Below are 20891 nucleotides of genomic sequence, written 5' to 3'. Positions count from 1 at the left end.
TAACAATGAGTGAGCATTAAAACGCAGCAGAATGTACAACATAGAATACTCTATGCTTTATGGTCGTCACTTACTTCATGGCACTTCAGCATGACCCTCTTCTGACAACAGCAGTCATGAGAGCAAATAAAAATGACAAAATGGAATGACTGAAACACTGCAAAAATTACTGACAAAGCAAGCAATCCTGTGAAATTGGCTGACAAACGGTTAACGAAATGAAACGAATCTAATGGGACAGCAGTAAACTGAAAAATCAAGGCTTGAGAATTACCCCGCAAGATATGTATTTCATCATCTGCGCAATCCAGACATCCTTTACAATAAACTAAATGTAAGATCACTCCCTATGCAGGACTCGCTACTAAGTTCAGTTCTGCCTTACCTGTTTGTGAAAAAATAGGAAATTTTCCAGATAGTCGTAAAAAAAAATTTCGGAGATGGACAAAAACCCTTGGCCATAGGCAGCTTCACTTTTAAAACTTGCTATGCCAACACGGTACAGGTTATTTTTCCTAGAGGACTTGATCCTGCATGGTTAAGCATCCTCCGTAACTCCCACGTTTATAATGAGCATTTCCCACTACCAGGAGTGACGCCCAACCTGCCGCAGAGGCCATGGGGACATTGTGCAAACACAGCCGGAGAAACATAAGCACCGTTTGAAAGAGAAATTGTTTCTCCCTATGGCAAAGCTATCGATCATTTTGGTATGGTGATGGTAGAGAGCAGCAGCAGTTGCTATTCGTTATTCCTTATTAGTACACCGGAGTCGTGGTGGAAGGATGCTGTTTTCACTGGGGGCTGTGTTTTTTCTCCTTCGCAGCCACTGGGTCTATTCTGCGTTAATCACGCTGACATTATTCAGTGGATCTCGCAGGCTTGCACTTGATCATTATGTTGCTAAGCGACTGCTGGGTTCACAGACAGAGCGAGCACTCCTCCCTTAACCTGATGAAAACCCCTGCATTAGTCTTCTCTCCATTTCTTTTATCAGCTCCATATAAAAGTCAGTAGCCTCTCAAGTGAATTTATAGCACCGCTATATTTATAGCATCATGGTCGATGCCGCCGTTATGCCTCCCGTCCTCCCCGCTCCGCTTGCTGAGAGCAGAGCATCACCTGCCAAGCCGCGGGGTCCCCTGGGCTGGGTTCTCCCATCTCTGCACCTGCGCATATCCCAGTTCGGAAATGGGAATCGCAACCAAAGCTCATCATTAGGGCTTTAGCGCTGGCTGTTTGGGTCAAATGGAGCCCTGTATCCAAACAGCCTCAACCTTTGCTGTAAGGAAGGATGGGCAAAAAATGGAGGAAGTGGCGGTCGGATGTCGTGGCCTGACTACACGGACAGACCAGATAAAAACCAGATAGAAACCAGATAAAAATCACCAGGACTGATCTCCAAAATTTCACAAAGTAAATGATGGCCAAAACTGGCAGTGGGATTAGTGCTGGTCTAGAACCTTCTGATCAAGCCTTTTAATTACACTTTTATTAGTACAAAGTAAGCAAGCACATCCTTTCGCTTCTTCCTCTTTTTCCTTCCCCTACCAGTCTCCTTTTTCCTATCCCACGGCTGGTCACTGCTGCTGAGAAGCAGATGGTTTCCAGTCAAACATTTCCATGCTCTATTTAAAAATCTTGAAACTCAGTGTCTCCATAAGAACCACGGAAAACTATAAATACACCGTGTAAAATTATTGCTAAACCAATGTGCAGAGAAAAAAAGCAAGTCTAGGGTCGTTTTTTAATGTAATAATTGAGAGAGAAATGCCGCTCAGTACTGTAGAACAACCTTTTCCTAATCTTCATTTGTCAAAAACATGAAAGAAGATATTTTTATGGGTTTCTGTAGCAAGCCATTACCCAGCTATCTACAGTTTAATTCACCTCTATGCTACCCTAACAGGGCAATTGCCATGAGCAAACTACAATTGTATGTCTATTGGCTGTGCAAAAGTAACTCCTAGTGATACTTAGAATTGCTATCTGGGCTATAACTGCATATATGTCCCAATGAGCAAATATATATTTTTAATTTCATCAGCCTGCTAGTGCTGTGAACATAACCCAAGCGAGCCTGTGAACAATGTTCCTATTTATAACACTTCCCAATACTTCTCTTTGGCTGAAGGATATGAACAGGCGTACTCATTTTTTTATCACTTTTCCTTTAGCAGAGCTAACGAGTTGTTCTTTAATTTAGCAAAATCCCTGCTTTCTGTGAGCTAAAATTCCTCGCTCCCTTTCTAATGCTACCTCACAGAAAAGGGCTACAAGCTCTACAATCGGTTGTCCTAGGCTTTACAGCATTAGAAAAAAATTAAGAAACTCTAAGAATTTTAGCTTTAAAATCTAAATATTAGCTTTAATACTTGGAATTTTGGCACGATGGTATTCCTCGGTCATAATACTTGACAGTGTTGTAAAAAATTGTGTCAGTTGTGCAATTGGGCTAGAAAGGCTGTAATTTATTTAACTTTTTAAAAGATAAGGCAGGAGTAAAAGCAGTAAAAAAAAAAGCCTTTGTCTGGGAAGCATTTACCATGCTTCCATCGCTTTTATGCAGGCACCTTTGAGAAGAGAATTGAAATTTAATGCAGACATTTCAGGGCATAAACATACATAGCACAACAAAAAGAAACTGGAGCATTTTCTCCACCATGATAAATTTTGCTATTAGCCTTTTGCTCCCTCTTTCACACTCTCTAGCAAGCTCAGAAATCATTCCTCTCTCAGTCGTCCCTGGAACGTGGAGCTGGTTAAGCTGAGAGAGAGGGGAAGGTGCCAGCCTTGCGCCGGGGGCAGTGGGAGCCGGGCGAGGCGCAGCCAGGCAGACACCACCTACCAAACCACCGCTGGTTTACAAGCTGGACTTCTGAATCTACAAGTCAACTTCCCAGTTTACATTGCTCTACCTCACTCTTATTAAGACGAAAAGGAATTGCCTGCAGCACCTTTTAAAACATACTTTTAATATCTGTAGATAGTTGGATCTCTTCTGCTGACTCTGATCTACTTAGCGTAAAAAAAGAAATCCTGAGTAACCTTTTCTGATCATTTTTAGTATCTTCAACTCACCTAATTTTCTGGAGCTCAGTTACAAAATGATGTAATCCCATCAGTTTTGAAAACAGAAGGAAACAAAATACAGCCCTCTTACCTTCCGTTCCCACCGGGAATTCTGTGGAGGTGTCATTTTCTTCCACAGCCAAATGGCAGCCAAGAGTTTTGCTGCTCTGTGCCACTGTCAACTTTTCTTATTTATTACCTCATAGGTCTTTTGGTATTATTGCATCCCCAGAACCCCTCTCTAGTTTGCAAAGACGCCCATTTGGGTTTACTTTTCAGGAAAGAAGTAGGATTTCAGCCACGTTGAAATAATGCTTTGTGTGGTTCTGTTTCCATATTGAGCCTCTGTATTCTGTAATGAAGACTATGTAATTTGCCAAAGCTGAGTTATAAGAATTAAAAAAGCTAAAGGACAGAAAAGCAACATAACTTTCTAACACTGTCCAAGTCAGATCTTTCTCTAAAATGTAACATATAGGGGACTACTCTTGTTTACATGATAGTTTGCTTTTCTCCAATGAAGTGATATAGTAGTTTTTCAAATTTTTTCCAGCCTTTATGCCTGTTTAAATGTCTTTTCGCAAAAAAGATGTATCTCTATTTGCTCCTACTTTTCATTTTCCTCTCAGTAATGATAATGCTTTGACATATTTACAGTACATTGTAGTTGCTAGCCTCAGTTATTTTCTAATAAAATAGGGACGCTAAACATCTCTACTGCAACCTGGAAATAACTATCAGTTTAAATATAAAAGATGATAAATAATATTATACATATGAAGCTAGAGGCAACATGTTCATATGGCTTAACAAGAAAGATGAGCAAGGCCTAGCAAAAATAGTATTCTTGAAGACATAAGAAAAATAATATGAAATGAAACTGTCAGAGTCATCTGCAAGACAAGACTTATGTAAATTCAAGTTTAGTGCACAAGTATTGATTTTATGCTTGCCTGAGGTATTCTCGAATGTACAGTGTTCAGCTGCTGTGCTAACTTTGTCTAAAGACTGTCTTCATCAGGCAGCCACTATATATTGTTTTTCTCGTACAGTTTTCATTGTATTTTTTTTCATGTATTAAGGCTTTTCCTGTACAGACAACTCAATTTCTACTCCATTTAGTCAAGTGCCACTGACAGGAATTCCAGAATTTCAGTGGTTTTTTTCCATCTCTTCATTCTAAAAATTGTAAAACCTCCATACCTCCCTGTCATGTTTGCTGACTTCCATCTTGCAGGAAATAATATAACTACCTGATGCTGAGGCTTTTGATCACACTGTTTTCTGAATGAGCAATCATTTGCAATTAACAGAGACACCCTTCCCCTAAAACCAAATTATCTTCAAGCATGCAAAGCTTTTCAAAGGCCAAGTTATTTATTATCCAGCAGAATAATTCTAATAAAATGTACTTAGATGGTATCTTTTTAAAAAAACAAAGTCAGCACTGCATTTCTGCAAAAAATGCATTTCTACGGAGCAGTTCGGGCCAAACATTATGCAATACTTCAGTAAAAGGTACATTTAACTGCTGTATGTAAGGCCAAACCATTCCACACCACAAAAAGAGATACCTCAGGCTCTCCATAAAACTAACAAAATTACTTTTTTTTTTTTATAAGCAGGGATTTCATGATATTATATCCATATTCCACACAAATGTGACTACACAATTACTTGTACATTTATCTAATGGTGTCTGACTACTGTAAGTTACTTATCCCTTAAGTACCTTTCAGAAACCACTTATAGGTAAATGTATTGCACTGCACTACCAGGGATGCTGCCGTTGGGACAAATAAGCCACCTCCTTGAACCTGTAAACATCAGAGACTATTCACTAATAAGTGTGTACAATAGAAAGTAAGAACTTAAAACCCCCAATACTAAGTGGTAGAGATGCTAAATTAACTTTTTAGTAATACCATGAATAATGCAAACTGATTTCAATGAGTGATTTTCTAAGATAGCATTATACTTCATGATGAAGTGGATTATCAGAGGTATCGGCATGAATCAAATGACATCACACAGTGAATGTGAAGCAAGCCTAGGCAAAAACACTTTTTTGTCTGTTTGAAGCCAAAATAAGTTATGGGACTGAACAAAAATTAAATGATCACCGCATTTTAAAAGAAAAAAAATTTTAAGAGAGAAGTACTACTTAAGAATATATCTCAATAATTCACATCAAAACAATTGAAAGGTTTGTGGAAACTGTCTTTGAAGTTGGAGAAGACTGAGAAAGCTCCTGTCCTATGGTGTAGACTACAGAAACGTTGACTATGTAGGAAATTCTTCCCTTCTGTAAACTTGTTTGTCATAGACTATTCATTAAGCAATCATGAACAACAGAGAATACATTCTTCTTTAATCTATGTGATTTACAGGGGAAGTTAGGGAAGGGATGGGAAAAAAAAAAAACAAGCCTTTATTAGAAAATTATTTGGTTAATTACATTTACCTTGTACTGAGACTTGCAGTTTTTGTTCCAGTAGGTGACTCCAATCCTTCCCCTGGCTTTGAGGATTTCTCTCTGTTCATTTGCTGGAGTATTGAGTTCAATTCACTAATAACATTAGCCTTTGGGCCTGAGAGAATTGGGCTTTTCACCTCCGTCACGTCACCCCATAGCTTAGATGTCCTTTGGGGAACAACTTTAGCCATATTGGGCTGTGCACTGATTGGAGGTGGGGGCGGAGCGGGAGGAGGAATAACAAAGCTGTCTACAGTTTCTTCAATTAGCGCATCCTTGTAAAGTGCATTGCTTTTGTTGATTATGGGCTTCATTTTTGGCTTAGGAGGTACTGGGGGTTTGTCCACCAGAAATGTTTGCCCATCTGCATAGACTGTACAAGTATCCACATTCTCACCCCCTTCCGAGGACAAGGTGGAGATGCTGGACACCGTTGAGATAGTGCTGGTTGTCTCTAAGTGATGGTCACTACTACTTCGACTGTCTACCTCCTCAATCCCAGAGTCAGTGACGTTATCAAAGCTGTCAGGGGGTGGCAGAAAGGAGGCAGGCAAACAGTTTGAAAGACCCACTTGCTTTTTACTGTCTAAGGAATTTGTTGACTGGCTGGGGGCAAATGGTGTGGGTGAAGGCGTGCCATTTTTCCTTTGCTTAATCAAATCTGTTAGAGCCGAACCGGGAGCTGCGCGGTCATCGGGGATATCAAAGCTGTTGGCGAACTCTAAGGGGGGTGGAAGTGGCTCAGTAAAAATAAACTCTTCATCGATATCAACTGATGCTAAGGGTGGCGGAGGGATGCGGAACGGCAAGATGACAGGGTCGTCGACAGAGCTCGCTGCTACAATGGTTTTGCAGGGAGATGCCGGTGGCTCAGGCGCAGCAGGCACGTTCAGCTCACTTTCCACTTCCTCGCTCCCCTCTGGCCTCTCTGGCGGGGAGTTTTCAGGGTTCGGTTCCATTTCAGCTCTCTTTTCCTCTTCATCTTCGGGCGTATCATCTGACTTTGCTGTGTCCACGGTATGAACCATTAACAAGCCAGCTGACTTTTGCTGCGAAGTATCCACAATGTTTATCAACATGTTTTTCTTCTCCTCAGCTTTCTTTTCTTTCCCTGCATCTGTTTCATACTTGTTCTCGGTCTCCTGCCGTCTCAGTGGGCCACGAGTATTTTGCCTAGTGACAGTAGCAGTAACAGGAAAAGTCGTTTCAATATTGGGTCTCAGCTTTGTATCGATGTAAAGTGGTTTATTAAGGTCAGCTTTAACAGCGTCTCCTTTGCCTGGAATCTGCTGTGTTTGTTCTTTCATGGCTCTGTCCCTGGCAGAGAGAGCGAGGGCTAGTGGTGAGTTCGGATCTAATAGCTTTCCTGTGACCGGGTGAACGTAATTATCTGAGCTGGATGCGTTCGTGGACTTAGCTGCCACTGTACTGTTTTCAGTACCTTTCGTTTTGGACGAAGCGTTTAATGTCCTTGAATCACTTTGATTGCTGGGTTCACTGCTATTAAAAAGATTTTCAGGCTCTCTAGGTGCGGGAATCGGAGATGGTGACATAAGCTGTCTAAAACCATCTTCACTACTAAACATTGCTTCATCGGTAAATTTAGATTGCCTCATACGTGGTGTTGGTGGTGTTAGTCCAACATCCTCATCTCCTAGGTCTGTGGAAAGGAAGGCTGGAGAATTACGCCTTGCTTCCAGCCTCTTTTCCCTGTCCCTCACTGCTCCAGCAATGGCTGCTGCAAACGGACTGCTGACACCTAAGTTATCGTCGGGTCGGAGTTGCCCAGGTTGCTCTGAAGACTGAGGATCGATTTCCATGCTGCTCCCTTGGCTGCTTTTCCCACTGCTGCTGGTGGATGGCTCTTTCACAATAATTGTCGGGATTGGAATAGAGCAGGTCTTTTCTGGACTGTCTTCAACGTTGGACTGTTTCACCAGCATCCCCTTCCGCCTCGCAGGTTTGGCCGGCACGTAAACTGCTTTGCTTGCAATCTTCCCAACCTCAGAATATGGGTTTTCTGGCATCTGACCCCTCTTGTTCCTGAAATTTGCCTGAGATGCGGCACTCCGACTGTACAGGTCTTCAGAGTCCAGAGAATATCGGTCCAGTTCTCGTCGGTAATAGATCCCTTTGTCCCTTATCATTGTTCCCACATTCTCAGGCCTAACCAAAGAAATTTTTGAACCTGAATTCTGATTAAACGGAGGTTTAATAGTTCCATAGCTCCTTGATGTCGGGGATTTGGGAGAGTTGTACAGAGAGGGAGAAGGTGGTGGTGGTGAAGGAGGTAAGGACTGTGGTGGTGGTGGGATATCTTCAGAGGTGTCAGGCATTGAAAGACTTCTGGTAAACTTCAGCATAGGAGGAGCCAAAAACTGCCGTTCTTCCTCTGTTATTCCTAAAAATCAGAAAGTATATTTAAAACACTGTCTTCCACTAGAATCCCTCGTATTGTATTATTTCTGTATCCATCCTCAAATGCCAGGGTGCATTTCACATGACATGAGGCATATGCAAAATTATGAAAGAGGTCTTTTTGTTGATTCCTACCATAAGCATTCTTTCTTGTTGAACTTCCAGAGACTCAGATGCCAGAATTAAAAAGGATGCTACAGAATTTTAATTAAACTGATCATTGATGTGTAGGCAAATGTTTTGGTTTTATGTATCATCGAGGTAGCTGTAGAGAAGCACATTTGCTTTGAAAATTATTGAACAGGGAAGACATTCTGTGCAGTCGAGTAGCTTATGCCTTGCTCTAGCGCTCTATAAATGCATATAATAATGCAACTTAGAAACCTAATGAATTTGTAAGATGCATTTGAAACTTAGCAAAGGGATGGTGAAGATTCTATGGGGGAAAAAATCATAATGTTTCATTTCAAAAGATGACATTATATTATTACAAATACAGCTTTTAACATAAATAAACTGGATAATATTGGGATAATTTAGATGCTAATTTTACATCAGCACAATGCATTTCTAAACTGGTGAGTATCACTACTAAGGTTACTAGCAAGAACAAAGCAAGCCCAAATTTGGTCTGCTCTTTTTTTCTCTGTTGTAAAGTCATCTGTTGTCATCATTTGGAATGAAAAAGAGGTGAATTTTATTCCACTTGATCAATAGGGATTCCTTTGTAAACTACACAGCATTACAACACTTTTGCCTCAATAACAAAGAAAAAAGGAATAACATTTTGCCCTAGGTAATGCATTGCAAAGGGCTTGTACTGATCTTTTTTTTTTCCTTCTGACTGCCTTTCCTTGTTAGAAGGAAGATGGTAAAGAAAGGAATTAAATCATAATTCCATAATACTTGCCTACTGCCATCAAAGCAGAATGTGGAAATTATATCATCTTACACACAAACTTCTTTTCTCATGAATTTTGTATAAAAATCAAACAGTCATGCGCTGAGGTAAAGATGTTGGAGAAATATGCTTTAAGAAAGAAGCGAAGTTACTAAAAGTATGTGATTAATGCACAAGCAAACTATACATGAGAAGCATGTTACCTATAGATTTTTGTCTTCTCATTGTACCCCGAGGTATACCCAGAAAAGGACCTTGAGGACTCCCTGGTACAGTGGGCGTCATCACAGCAATACCCTGTCTCTCATACATGGACTAAAAAAAAGCAAACAAAAAACCCCACAAGCATTAAAGCATGCAAGTCTTTCTCTCACATGTAAATAACTGTTCTGTCATATCTGTAATGCCACTATCCCTTTTACTCAGAATTCTTATGGAAAATAACAAATTTGGTATTATTTTGGGGAGGAGGTGAAGAGGAAGGGAAGGCTGGGCTTTATTTACATGTTATTAAAATGACAACAGCTGTAAGTGGAGTTAGTTGAAATTATTTACAAGGCAATATGTTAAGTTTCCAGCACATTTTGTGTGCTGTAAGAAAAACGAAGCATGAGCAATTGCATTTTGTTTCATTCACTTCCAAAAACCTAGCCACACGCTGCACAGGTATTAATGTTCACTCTGCACCAAGCTGTACGCTCTCTTCAGAAGAACAGACCTGCTCTGGCACAGACTCAAGGTGTCTTGCGCAAGGTTACGCTGGCAGTCAGCATCTCAGCTGGGACCTGAGGAATGCCACCTGAATCCCAAGGCACTCAACTGTCCCTCCTTGTAGGTCATCACAAAACTATTTGTTTTCTGCCTCTTAGAAGAGCCTTAAATTCCTTCCATCCCAAGCTGCTGAGAACAGCAAAGTGCTTGTTGTATCAGGACTGATGCTCTTTTGGAGGGGTGGGCAATGGAAAAATACATCTAAAGTGCAATAAAACAATTATTTTTTCATACACAAAGTTCTGTAAGAGCAAATTCTGCAACTGAGTAATCCAATTTCAGAGTTCTGGAGTTTAAATTTTTAATACGTGCTATAGTATCAGTGTCAATTCTTCCCTTACACAACATCATGTATTATTTAATCAAGATATTATCTAGCCCATTAGACATAATAAAAAAAACTGTAGTAGGAGAAACCTTCACATGAGTGGAAATTGTGTGGCTGCACTACCTCTGGTGCTGAAACTGAAATAGCATACCTTGACTTTCAGCAAAGTCTTTTTAGCTTGGGTTTAGTGTTGTACTGACACCTTTGAGTTCAGAACTTACTGGCATCTCACCAGCTCAGATTACAGGCAGAGCAGGTTCACATCTGTTTGAATAACACTGAGGTAGCAATATTGTTGATGTGACGGTCTCAGAATAAATATAAGGATATAATGAGAAAAGTTTTATAGGGGTACGTAGACTCTTCTGTTAAAAAACTATTATTAGAAATACAGAGTAGACCATGCCTTAAAGTCACAAGATAATAAAAGTAAAATGAGTATATAAAGCAATGTTTGTAAATTCGTTTCTCTTGTATGCCCTGCATGCTGCCAAAAGACCCCCTCCAATCAGTTTCAGAAGCGAAAGCAGTACGTCATAGCTACCACTCACATTCATATCTGTAGCTGAGGGAAAACATCTACTAGAAGGCCGCTGTTTAATAGTTGCCACTCTTGAGTCCACAGTTGCATTGTCTGCAATTCTTGATGGCTTGGAAACTGGTACTATTTCATCCACCTTATCTGTAATATAAAAGTATTCAGTAAAATAAATATCATTTGTCCAAAACCTGGAAATTTAAGTATTGCAAGGTCAAAGGAAGAGATTTACTTTTCAAAAAAATGCAAAGAAAAAGTTTTTTTGGCATTTTAACAAGGCAACGCTTGAGCATCATAAGTCGTGCAAGCCGAGCACTTTTTATTGCTGCTACATAACATGCATGCTTTAGTTTTAAGCCTGCATGCATTTAATGTTTACTTAGTGTGACTCGAAAAACAATCCTCTTCTTCAAACCTTCAAAATGTGAAGGGAGAATATCTATATAGAAATGGAAAGAAGACCTTTAGAAATAATGAATCTGTACAGCACTGTTTCAAATAGAGATAAGCAGACTGTACTTAGTCATCAGAATTCCACTGATATTTTGGACAATAACAAGTACTCCAGAAGTGCTCTTTTATGCCTATTCTCCTTAAGTAATCACATCCTAATTTATCCACACTCTTGGATGATTAGATTAGCATTAGTAACTGTATCATTTGTTTAAATGAAACTTTTATATGTATTTTATATTTTGGAAGGTATTTAGTTGTGGTCAGAAACAGACCAAATAGGCAAAGTCCAAATCTGAACGAGAACTTCAACATTTGGATTTGGGATTCTGATCTACCATGTGATGTGATCATAAAATATAGGGAAAACTTTAACCAAGATCTTCTGAAGTTTAGAGTGTTAGTTTTAGCCCCATCTCCAACTTTGGTCACAAACAAGGTTCATCAGTATTTAATATATAACATTACTCCCTCAGACTGAAGACCTCAAAGTACCACATAATCAACTAATTACAGCCTGACATCTCCTTTATGCCACTTCTACTACTATGAAACTAAGGCATGGAGAAATGAAATGACTAGCCTAAGCCAGCAGAATAGTTCGATTTTTGAACCTCTACTAGAATCCAAACTTGAATCATACCAACAGGTTTCCTTGCTACGCCTTCCATTGCATTTGCTTTCCTAAGAAAGCACAGACTGCACTGTATCATGCTAATTTAGTGTCTTTTCCTCTGAAGTCTCACCAAGGTAAGGATTAGTTATATAGCCTGTGGTATTTATGTGCGCGAAATACCTTAGCCTGGCTCCTAGGCTTCCACAATGTGAGTCAGAGCAATGTCACTTTTCAGCAGTTAGATCCATCTCCCAAATGATTGATTATCTGCTTCAGCAAACAAGGACAGCTACTTCATTAGGATACTATAGACTTAAAAAACCCCAGATTTTTGGTGGTCTAGAGATGGTGTTACTATGCCAAGTATCAGATTTAGGGATTTAAGTTTTACCTCTCACTGGAGAGCAGCGCACTCAGGGCCCTGGATATGGATATGGATGGGAATAAGGCAGGAGGAAAAGAGCTTTTGATCCCTCTAAACAGTAGATCTGGCTGATGCAAGGATGATATTTTAAATGGGAGAAGAAGAGAGGGAAGAACTTTTAGCCTTCTGGTTAGGAAGAAGGTTGTCCTAGAAGTGGACATTTCAGTGTCACAGAGGGTCAGGGAGCAGGCAGGAAGGGAAAGGTTGAGCAGAATCAGTAAGCTGAACACTGTTGAAAAACTGTCTCACAAGAGTAGTGTTGCTGTTTCTTTTCAGTTGAAGTTAGCATTCAATTCTTTTCATTGGTCTGCTTTATTTTTGTGTGTTTTAAATCATCCAGTGGAAGGAGAAAAGGAAAAAAAATTCTTAAAATCATCACATGTATTCAAAAATAAAACAAACTTCAAGTCACGTTTCATAAGACTTCGTAATACAAACTGTGAACTTCTGAAAGAAAAATATCTGCGCTTCTGATCAGCAAAAGGTCTCAGAAAGCAATGGTGTAACCATGAACATTTGACCTATACAGCAAAAATATGGCTAGACTGTAGAATTGTAGTCAGGGGATCTATCACCAAGAGCTTCAACTGGGCAGAGATTTCCTGTTAAGTCTCTCCCACCCTTTTTATCATCCCAGAAGCCAAGCAACTGGTCTTTGGGATGCAGAAAGAAGGAAGTTTTGGAAACTGAAGCACTAGGTACTCAAAATCTGTAAATAAGAAATATAAATATACCATGTAAGAACTGATCCCCTTTATTTTTAACAGACACATGTAACCATATACCCATTCAGACAACAAAAAGCTACAGGGAAAGAGTGATGAGGCTATGACAGACACTTGAAAAGCATGAAAATATTTGTTTGGGGATGAAACATACATACCCTCCAACTGCACTGATTTTGCTAGACAATACTAGAAGTCAGATCTAATCTTGGATCTGACCAAAATATCAGTTGGCACCAATTCTTAATACCATCTACTATTTCCAGTTGGGAAAAGCTTTGTTTTGTGTAAGTTCATTGCAGGTTTCTTGTCTGTAGACAGGTTGTCAGTCCTTCTCACCCTATTGCTGCTCCCATTCAAGTGGTGCTTTGTGCCTTGCCAAGTCTAGCTAAAGCACTTAGAAATGGGAGAGGAGAGCAGGTTAAAGCTTAAGCTGCTTTGCAAGGAACTCTTTAGGGGTTCCTCGCATAGTATTTCCAACGGCAGCACTGCTACATCTGCGCAGCTTCTTCTTTTGCTCTACTGCCTTTGATCGGAAAGCAAAGGTAGAGTGGAGGTTGTCATTTTAAAACTACACCCAAAAAATTGGAAGCTACAGAAGCAGCCAGCGTGTGGAACGAGATTTACTCTAAATGGCAGCAGCTACATGGCGGGTCCTGCAGAATACGTCAAAATCGTAGCATCTGGCCGCAACTGCACCACACTTTGGAAGTGAAAGCACTATGTAAAATAAAAACATTCTCACTGTATTATCAAACGTGCTAATTAGGCCAAGAAAGCTAACTGGCTGAATTGTATTCAGCTTCATTCAAACTCATCCCAAAGAAATAAGACGTAAGCATATTGGGACAAACTTTCACTTGTCTTTGCCTTTGACTAGGCTGTTCATATCCACAGTACCAGTGTGCAAACCATGTATGCACCAGAAACACATGTTCAAAAGGCCGCACATACTGGAATAATTTGTCAGGCTTCCTAATCGGCTTCTCTCCCAGCCTCCTTGTGATCTTAAATACTCTGCAGCATGCATTTCTCGTACCAATGAGAGGGGAGTCTTACAAGCTTCTGTTGGAAATTCTCTGAGGATACCTTTACAAACAGTTTTAACAAAAGAGATATAAAAAAGCCACAGAATGGGTGCAAAAATTTGCACCCGGTGTGAGGTGTGTCGACAGTGTGGCCAAAGAAGCACGCCTCCAATGGTATTCTTAAAAGGAACGCAGCTGGATGTAGGTGGGAGGGAAGAAATATTCTGTGGTGGAAAAAGCCTACATTGGAGTTTGGCCATGGCAGCTGCATTTCATCGTTAAACCGGTCATTTAGCAAAGTACAGCCACAAGCACGCACGCACACATACTTATAAGGGAGCAATTTGTGGCTGACTGGTAGAATAACAAAATGCTATCATCTGCTTTATTTTGAATAACTTCAGTCTCGCAGAAAGACAGGGAAGAAGAGTCTATGGCTCACTGGACAGAGAGCGCAGCTCAGCTGTAATCATAGAAGAGGATTTTTAGGCCTACGATTATTCTCTAGTATTTGCCAGAGGAGGAAATTCATCACTGCTTTGCCATATAAACTCTTCTGAACCTTTACGAGAAGTTACAACGGCATGTTGAGAGTCAAACACAGGAGCCATGCTACACCTGTGATAATTAGTTCCCACCGCTCAAGGGGCTCCTGGTAACAGCATCCTTTCGGAGAACTGTCAGGGATACCACATGTATAAGCCAGTCTGATGCCTCTGCATGCATATAGCAATTTGAGTGCCACTATATTAAATTCCCCCGAGAGAGGCAGCACCAACAGATATAAAAGAATTTATTGCAAAGTGCGTTTCCATCTGCCCTGTGGGTTACCAATTGCACCCATGCTCTGCTCAGGGTGCCAGCCCTCAGGAAATTAGATGGCCTAAAGGCACAGAAAGGAGTTGCATTTTATCAACATGTAGGTCGTCTCTGATGAAAAGCTCTTAATCACAGACATAGTAGCACAGTACCCAACAGCATGTCATGACTTTTACATTCTCAAGAGGTCTGGCTGCTAGGCAAGTTGCTTTTTTTTCTTTTTCTTAAATAATTAATATCTGTGATAATTACAGGGGACAGTCTCCTCCTAATAGATTTGTTGCAGGAGATGGCTCTTATCCCCGTAGAACACATTGCTTAGTGACTCCTGTTTCAAATCCCCAGACTCTCTCAGAGGAAAAATTATAATGCTGCCCATCAAACCACCAGATCCATCATAAAAGGAACTTTGAAAATGAGAGTCAGGTGCCTAGATAGATCTGGTGGCACATCACTACACAGGCCCCAAAAGAGAAATATGAGGTATGATCCTGGCAACATTACTTATTGTACGACATAGCCAAGACATGTGGATTAGCTCCACCGAGGGTCTTAGAAAGTGAGCTTGTCAGACCCACAGAGGATAAGAATGATCATGATCCGGTACAGGCTAACCCCAACACCTCAGGCTGGCATGCCAGAAACACCAGGCAAAGACTGATCGAACACAGTTTTGGAGGCGAGTATTGCCAAGACCTGTATACTTACCACCAAGTCCAGAATGCTTGCTCAGAGGGGATGGGATAATGGAGAAAGAAAACTCAAAAAACAGCTGCCTCAAGAAATGACTTGTATTTGTAAGAAAAGCAATGAATGCCTGGCACAGAGTAAAAAAATGCTCGTATGAAGTTAAAGTGAAAGAACAGAGGCAAATGTTCTTCAAATACCAGCAGCACACATCGTTAACAGTGCAAATATAAACTACAAAATGTTAGACTAATCTAGTCAGCCAGAATACAATGTTAGCCAATGTAGGAAATGGTTGAATTCTGCCACCAATGGCCTTATGGCTAAGAATTAAAAGGACAGGCACATTAAAAAAAACCCTAAAAATCCTATGGTGTGGTTATTTTTTCTTCCCTCCCCCTTTTGCCTGGCGTGTAGGCATGGGCAACGAGGCCCTCTCAGTTATGGCTCTCTGCAGCCGGCCACTGCGACAAGGCAGCGTGGCCTGCGGTGGTTCTCGAGAGTCGCTCGCCCCTTCGGCCCCTGGTAAGCACACAGTGGAGGATGCCACTGCGTCCTCACCAGTCCATGTCGAGGCACAGGTTAACTCGACATGAGGGGTGGCTCTCTGGGAGATGCGTGTTTCTAGGACCTGCGTCCTTGGCTGCTTGAGGAAAGCTAAAATCTCTGACAGGTAGTTATGGATGGCTCTTGTGGAGGTAGCCACAATGCCCAGCTGCAGCTCCATACGGCCCATGGACTGTGACATGAGACCCATGGACTGTGCATGCTCCCTCTTGATATTTTCCAGCAGCTGCACAATCCTACTGTTGGTTTCCATCAACAGCTTCTCTCCCTCTGTTAGCTGGGGCTGCCCTCTCCAACCCCGATCCCTAGGGACAGGCTCAACACCGCGGTGCTCTTCATTCATTTCATCATTTCCCTCCTCCTCCTCAGGAGAGTCACTTTCAAACTGAGGAGTCCTACTGAGTGACTGATCCCCGGGAGACTGTATGTCCATGGTACACTCCGGAGTCCGCGCTGGCGTTTGAAATCCCTCAAAATCCTCCCCAACGTTGCTGTGCGTTTCAGATGACGACAACGGCCACTGCCAGCTCTCTGTGGTCCTGGCCGGTGAGTCTTCGTCAGAGGCAGGCACCGAAGATTCCTGTTCTTCGGCCGGCGTGGACGGCGAGCTCCCTCGGTGACGGCCGGCTTGCCCCGAGGATCCAGGAACCTCCCCATCTTGTTCCCCAGTGACATCTGGCAATCAAATAGAGGAGCAACAACCACTGTATCTGAGGCCAGGCAGATGGAGGTATCTACATGCATTGGACAACACATAGAAAGAAGCCAGTTGGGAAGCCAGAGTGTATGTGTTTGGGCAAACGGAAGGGCGGACTAAAGTTTAGTGACTGCATTGGGCACGTGGCAGTTGATGTTATTAACCGCTTTTGGTATAAATGCACACTGTCCTGTACCCATAACACACACAGCCATGCTGCATCCCAAGGCAGGAACTACCAATTCACCTCATCGTGACTGTGACAGGAAATGTCAGTGAACCTATCAAAAAGCTCACCTATGCGCTGCAGTGGTGTCAGTCAGAAATCCCTGGGACGAGCTCAGGGCCAAGTGTCCAATTGAGCTTCCTGGGGTGCCAGATGTGCTCCACCACTGGCTGAGGGCAGCCCTTTGTTGTTCTGAAGCACTGCTGGCTATCTTCGCTTTTGTCCGACGTCTCATGTCACCCCCACCCCCAGTGCGCTCTCTCCCAAATCACTGCTGCAGCACAAGGGTGGCCGTCCACAGCATTTATCCCGCGAGCAATGCCCTCCCCAACATTTGCCGGATTTTCTTGTTCTTTTCTCCAAACAGTAGGTAATGCTATCTGAGGGCATTGCTCGCCAGGATCTCATCGTCTTCTGAAAATAACTTAGTTTTGCCCTCCCCTGGCTACCTCTTCCCTTGCCTGAGGGCACATGGTGGAAATCTGGGTGCAAGTGCTTCCCTGTGGCAGCTTAGTGTGCAAAGAGGCATTGTTACAGACGTTAACCGGGAGGATATGATGTATGTGCTTACTCTAAATCCTCCCCTACATAAAATGCACTCCCAAAGGCTAGAAATGGCTAAGCTTTTTGCACCCACAGCGATCACTGGCTCACAGTAGAGCGCGATCTCCCCAGCACCATTCTTGATTACATGAGTCAGTGGCCGTAACTCTCACCCTTTCCATCCTTCAGGTAAAAAAATGAGTCCACTTTGGTTTTTTGGGGGGACAATTTGGTCATCAGAAATTAATCTGGGGCGGTCTGGCTAAAACGTTGCAGTAGGGTAGCCCAAAGAGCCTGCATTCCTCACACTCAGGCAAGGGATACGTGAGAGAAGCGCTGCTGTCGGTACGGCTGTGACCTGACCAGCAGTGGCTGGCTGTTGCTAGCTGGCCGGCTGTGCTGCTCACGGTACAGTGGTCTGAATGCCAGATCAGTGTCATGCCTACTGTCTGGCATCCCAGTCTTGAAAAATGTTATTCTTTTAAGGATTAATTTCTGCTCTTTGAAATACTTGAGATGCTGCTCTTCAGACCTCAGTTTGAAGCTGTAAGCTTACATCTGGAAGGTGTTGCTGAGGTCATGTTAAATGATACTTCTGGTTCTGTTTATGAATCAGGGATTTTTTACTTTTATTTTTTTATTTCATACGGTTTTAAATGAAAGCTCCTTCTGACAGACCCAAGGATCCCTCCTCCTGTATATCAGTCCCTGTCTACCCTAATCCTGATGTGGCACTCATTATTTCTACACCCAAGTGCCTCCAATATTATACTGCTCTAAAAGGGATTCTCTGTGGCTTAATATAATTATGATTTTTAAATGCTAAAATAATGGATATTAGTTGTGCATTTAGCATATTCACTACTTCAAAGTATTCACATTCAAAGTATTCACATTCTGTCGTGTCTGGCTGGACTGTCCAGTTGCATGTTTTATGGAAAGTGAGGATGAGATTGTATTTGTAAAAAGGCATGAGCTCCTTATGAAAATGAATTTTAGGGACAAACTGTCATGCAATCATTGGCTCTTCCACTCCATGGAGATTTGAAAGGGACTGTATATCAACCTCACTGTAATAACTGCTTTTTCCTTTGCAATTCTTCTCCCCCTTTGCCTAATACAGCCATAGCTGCAATCCTTCATTAACAAATCTCTCTTAACAACTATAGTGTAGGACCATGAAACTATTTCTCAGCATTTCTCTATTTGAGTACACATGAAAAAAAGAACAAAAAAACAGGGGACCTATTTTTACCACACATAGCAAACACACATTTCAGTTAAATTTTATGGAATCGGAGAAAGATAAGGGATCATATATATTCATTCTGGTAGAGCCACTGGTCATACAAAATCTTTGTATTTCTTTTGACGTGCCATCAGAAAACTCCCCATATTTGAAAACTCCATTTTCCTGACAAGTGTTCTAAACAGAGCCCACCTAGCAATTGGTAAGTAATAGAACCAAACTAAAGTAAAAGTCAAAAACTGAAGCAAAACAAAATAAAAAAACTCCAAACCCCACATTAATTTATGAATATTTCTGTAAATAATATCACTGAGTTTAGTTTGTTCAGATTGGGGGGGATCATAACACTTTTGTTATTTGTGCATGTTTACACATTTGCCAGAGGCTTGTGAAGAAAAGTTGCTCTGAAAAAGCATAATAAATTTTTGCAAAGTTCCTAATTCTCTATGAAAATTTACCACTTGCTATCCTCCTAATCAGTATTTTCAGCCTTTCAGAGCTGAAAGAACAGCATCTGGCATAGGTGACCAATAACACAAATGACAAAGAGTACAAGCAAACAGTCTGTGAAAACCCATGGGCAGAAAGTTAATTGTGGAAACTACTGGCGAATACTTATGAATAATGAATACATTCACAGGTTTTAGGATAGGTTTGTTAACTGGACTAGCAATGAAAAGGAGGAATATTCATAACTGTTATTATTTGTAACAAAGTGTTCAACGACTCTAGTAAGTCCGGTTTCTGGAAGCTTTGTGAAGCATTGACGTAGGGCATGGGGAAACCGAGGGTGCGTTACAGGCATGGCCTTACACAAGCTTTCGTTCGCTACAGAGCAATCATGGGAAAACTGCCTGAAGGTCAATGGCTGACACCACCTTGATGAATGTGTCAGTCTCTGCCCAATAAATCCATTCCTTGATGACCAAAGGTCGCCCTAAATTCAGAGCGGATCTTGGTAAGATGATTGCACCAGCAGCTAGGTTGGTGCTGTGGAAAAGGTGTGCCAGTTACAGTAGGGGCACTGGAAAACTTGGTTCGGCCAGAAACTGTCCTTATCGGCCAGAGAAGAGGCTGACTGCTTTGAACAGCGGCTGACAGTAGGATTAAAGCTGGCTGAAAGAGTCACCTCAACTAACTGCCTTTACCTCATTTCCTTGGCAAAGGGGTGACTTCTTAAAAAAAAAAAAAAAAGAGAGGGCACTAAGACTGTCAAGTCAATATTGGCTATGGACCAAACTATATATCCACATGGTTGATCTTACTTGGTTGTTAATTGGCTTTTAAAAAATCCCTCTCTTTTAAAACCAAGCTTTAGATACAGTGGGTACAAAGAAGCACAGCTAGCTTCCTTAGGTGTGAAGCAAAGGGAAGAGGTGAGATTCTCTGATCTTTCTAGTTCTTTCCACCTCACACACCATTCCTACATGCAGCATTTTGCTCACAGTGATACATATGACTTACAGGCAAAACAGGTCACTTAAGTCTTTTATAGATATTTTTATATTTATACCTAGTGACACCAGCCAACAAACTGGTAGTCTCCAAAATCGTGACTTGCTTCATGTTCCTAACCTCATGTCCCTTGCTCTGACAGGGCACGACACCCATTTTGCTCCTCAAATGACCAAGTAAGGGAATCAGAAAGGAGCATGCATATGGGCTAAAGGAAATACAAACATCTGGAAGTCAGTGACCCACTGCACTTTTAACTTTAGTGTTTGATCACTGTGAGTACTATGCAGCTATTTCCAAAAGTCACATGGGACTCACGGGTTTCTGAAGACTGCTTTTTGTTTTACCTCGCTGATTCTGTTGTGTTTAAAGAAAAAATGAGATCTGTTATTAAAGTGGTCCATGTAATAGTAACTAGTGAACCTTCATCAAAGTCCTGGCTATCTTCCTTTCCTTCCTGTTAGACAGGTCCTCTGTTTCTGCAGCGAAGCCCGTAGCTGGCTGCCTGTACGGATGCTTGCACTGGGCTGATACAGAGCTTGGTCTGATGTGGTAGATCAGCAATTGCTCCTGGTGGCCACAGGAGAACTGCTCCATCTTTTGTGCCTGCAGGGGTAATCTGTGGTTTGCCCGATCCTGTTCTGAACATGGTGATCAGAAGCCAGGATTACTCCAACCTTTAGGTTCATGAATATGTCCATCATTTTGGAGCACTGCTATACCGTGCTGTCTCTTTGCACCACAACATTCATTACCAGTGAGAGTCCTTTGAGTTTGTTATTAGACATATTTAGGATGGTAGCAATTATTGGGTTGAGATAGACAGAGAACTGAACAGTCGATTCAGCTGTAGGGATAGAGGACTGAGACAGAGGCCAAGAACAGAGCAGGGCTTTGG

At 41.6% G+C, this 20891-nt stretch overlaps 1 protein-coding gene across 2 annotated transcripts in view; it reads right to left on the bottom strand.

The window, feature by feature from the left end:
- SHANK2 (SH3 and multiple ankyrin repeat domains 2) overlaps window positions 1-20891 on the bottom strand; it is a 319794-nt gene that overhangs the window by 6094 nt on the left and 292809 nt on the right. For both annotated transcript variants that reach the window (XM_072864803.1, XM_072864804.1), the window contains 3 exons: window positions 10518-10648; window positions 9050-9182; window positions 5537-7949 (listed from right to left, as the gene is read on the bottom strand). In XM_072864803.1, coding sequence (XP_072720904.1) covers window positions 5537-7949; window positions 9050-9182; window positions 10518-10648 — 2677 coding nt within the window. The remainder of the gene's footprint in view (window positions 1-5536; window positions 7950-9049; window positions 9183-10517; window positions 10649-20891) is intronic.

Source organism: Ciconia boyciana, chromosome 6, assembly GCF_034638445.1.
Source record: "Ciconia boyciana chromosome 6, ASM3463844v1, whole genome shotgun sequence".
Taxonomy (NCBI): Eukaryota; Metazoa; Chordata; class Aves; order Ciconiiformes; family Ciconiidae; genus Ciconia; species Ciconia boyciana.
Note: the sequence above shows the minus strand (reverse complement) of the source record. Positions and strands in the feature narration are given on the sequence as shown.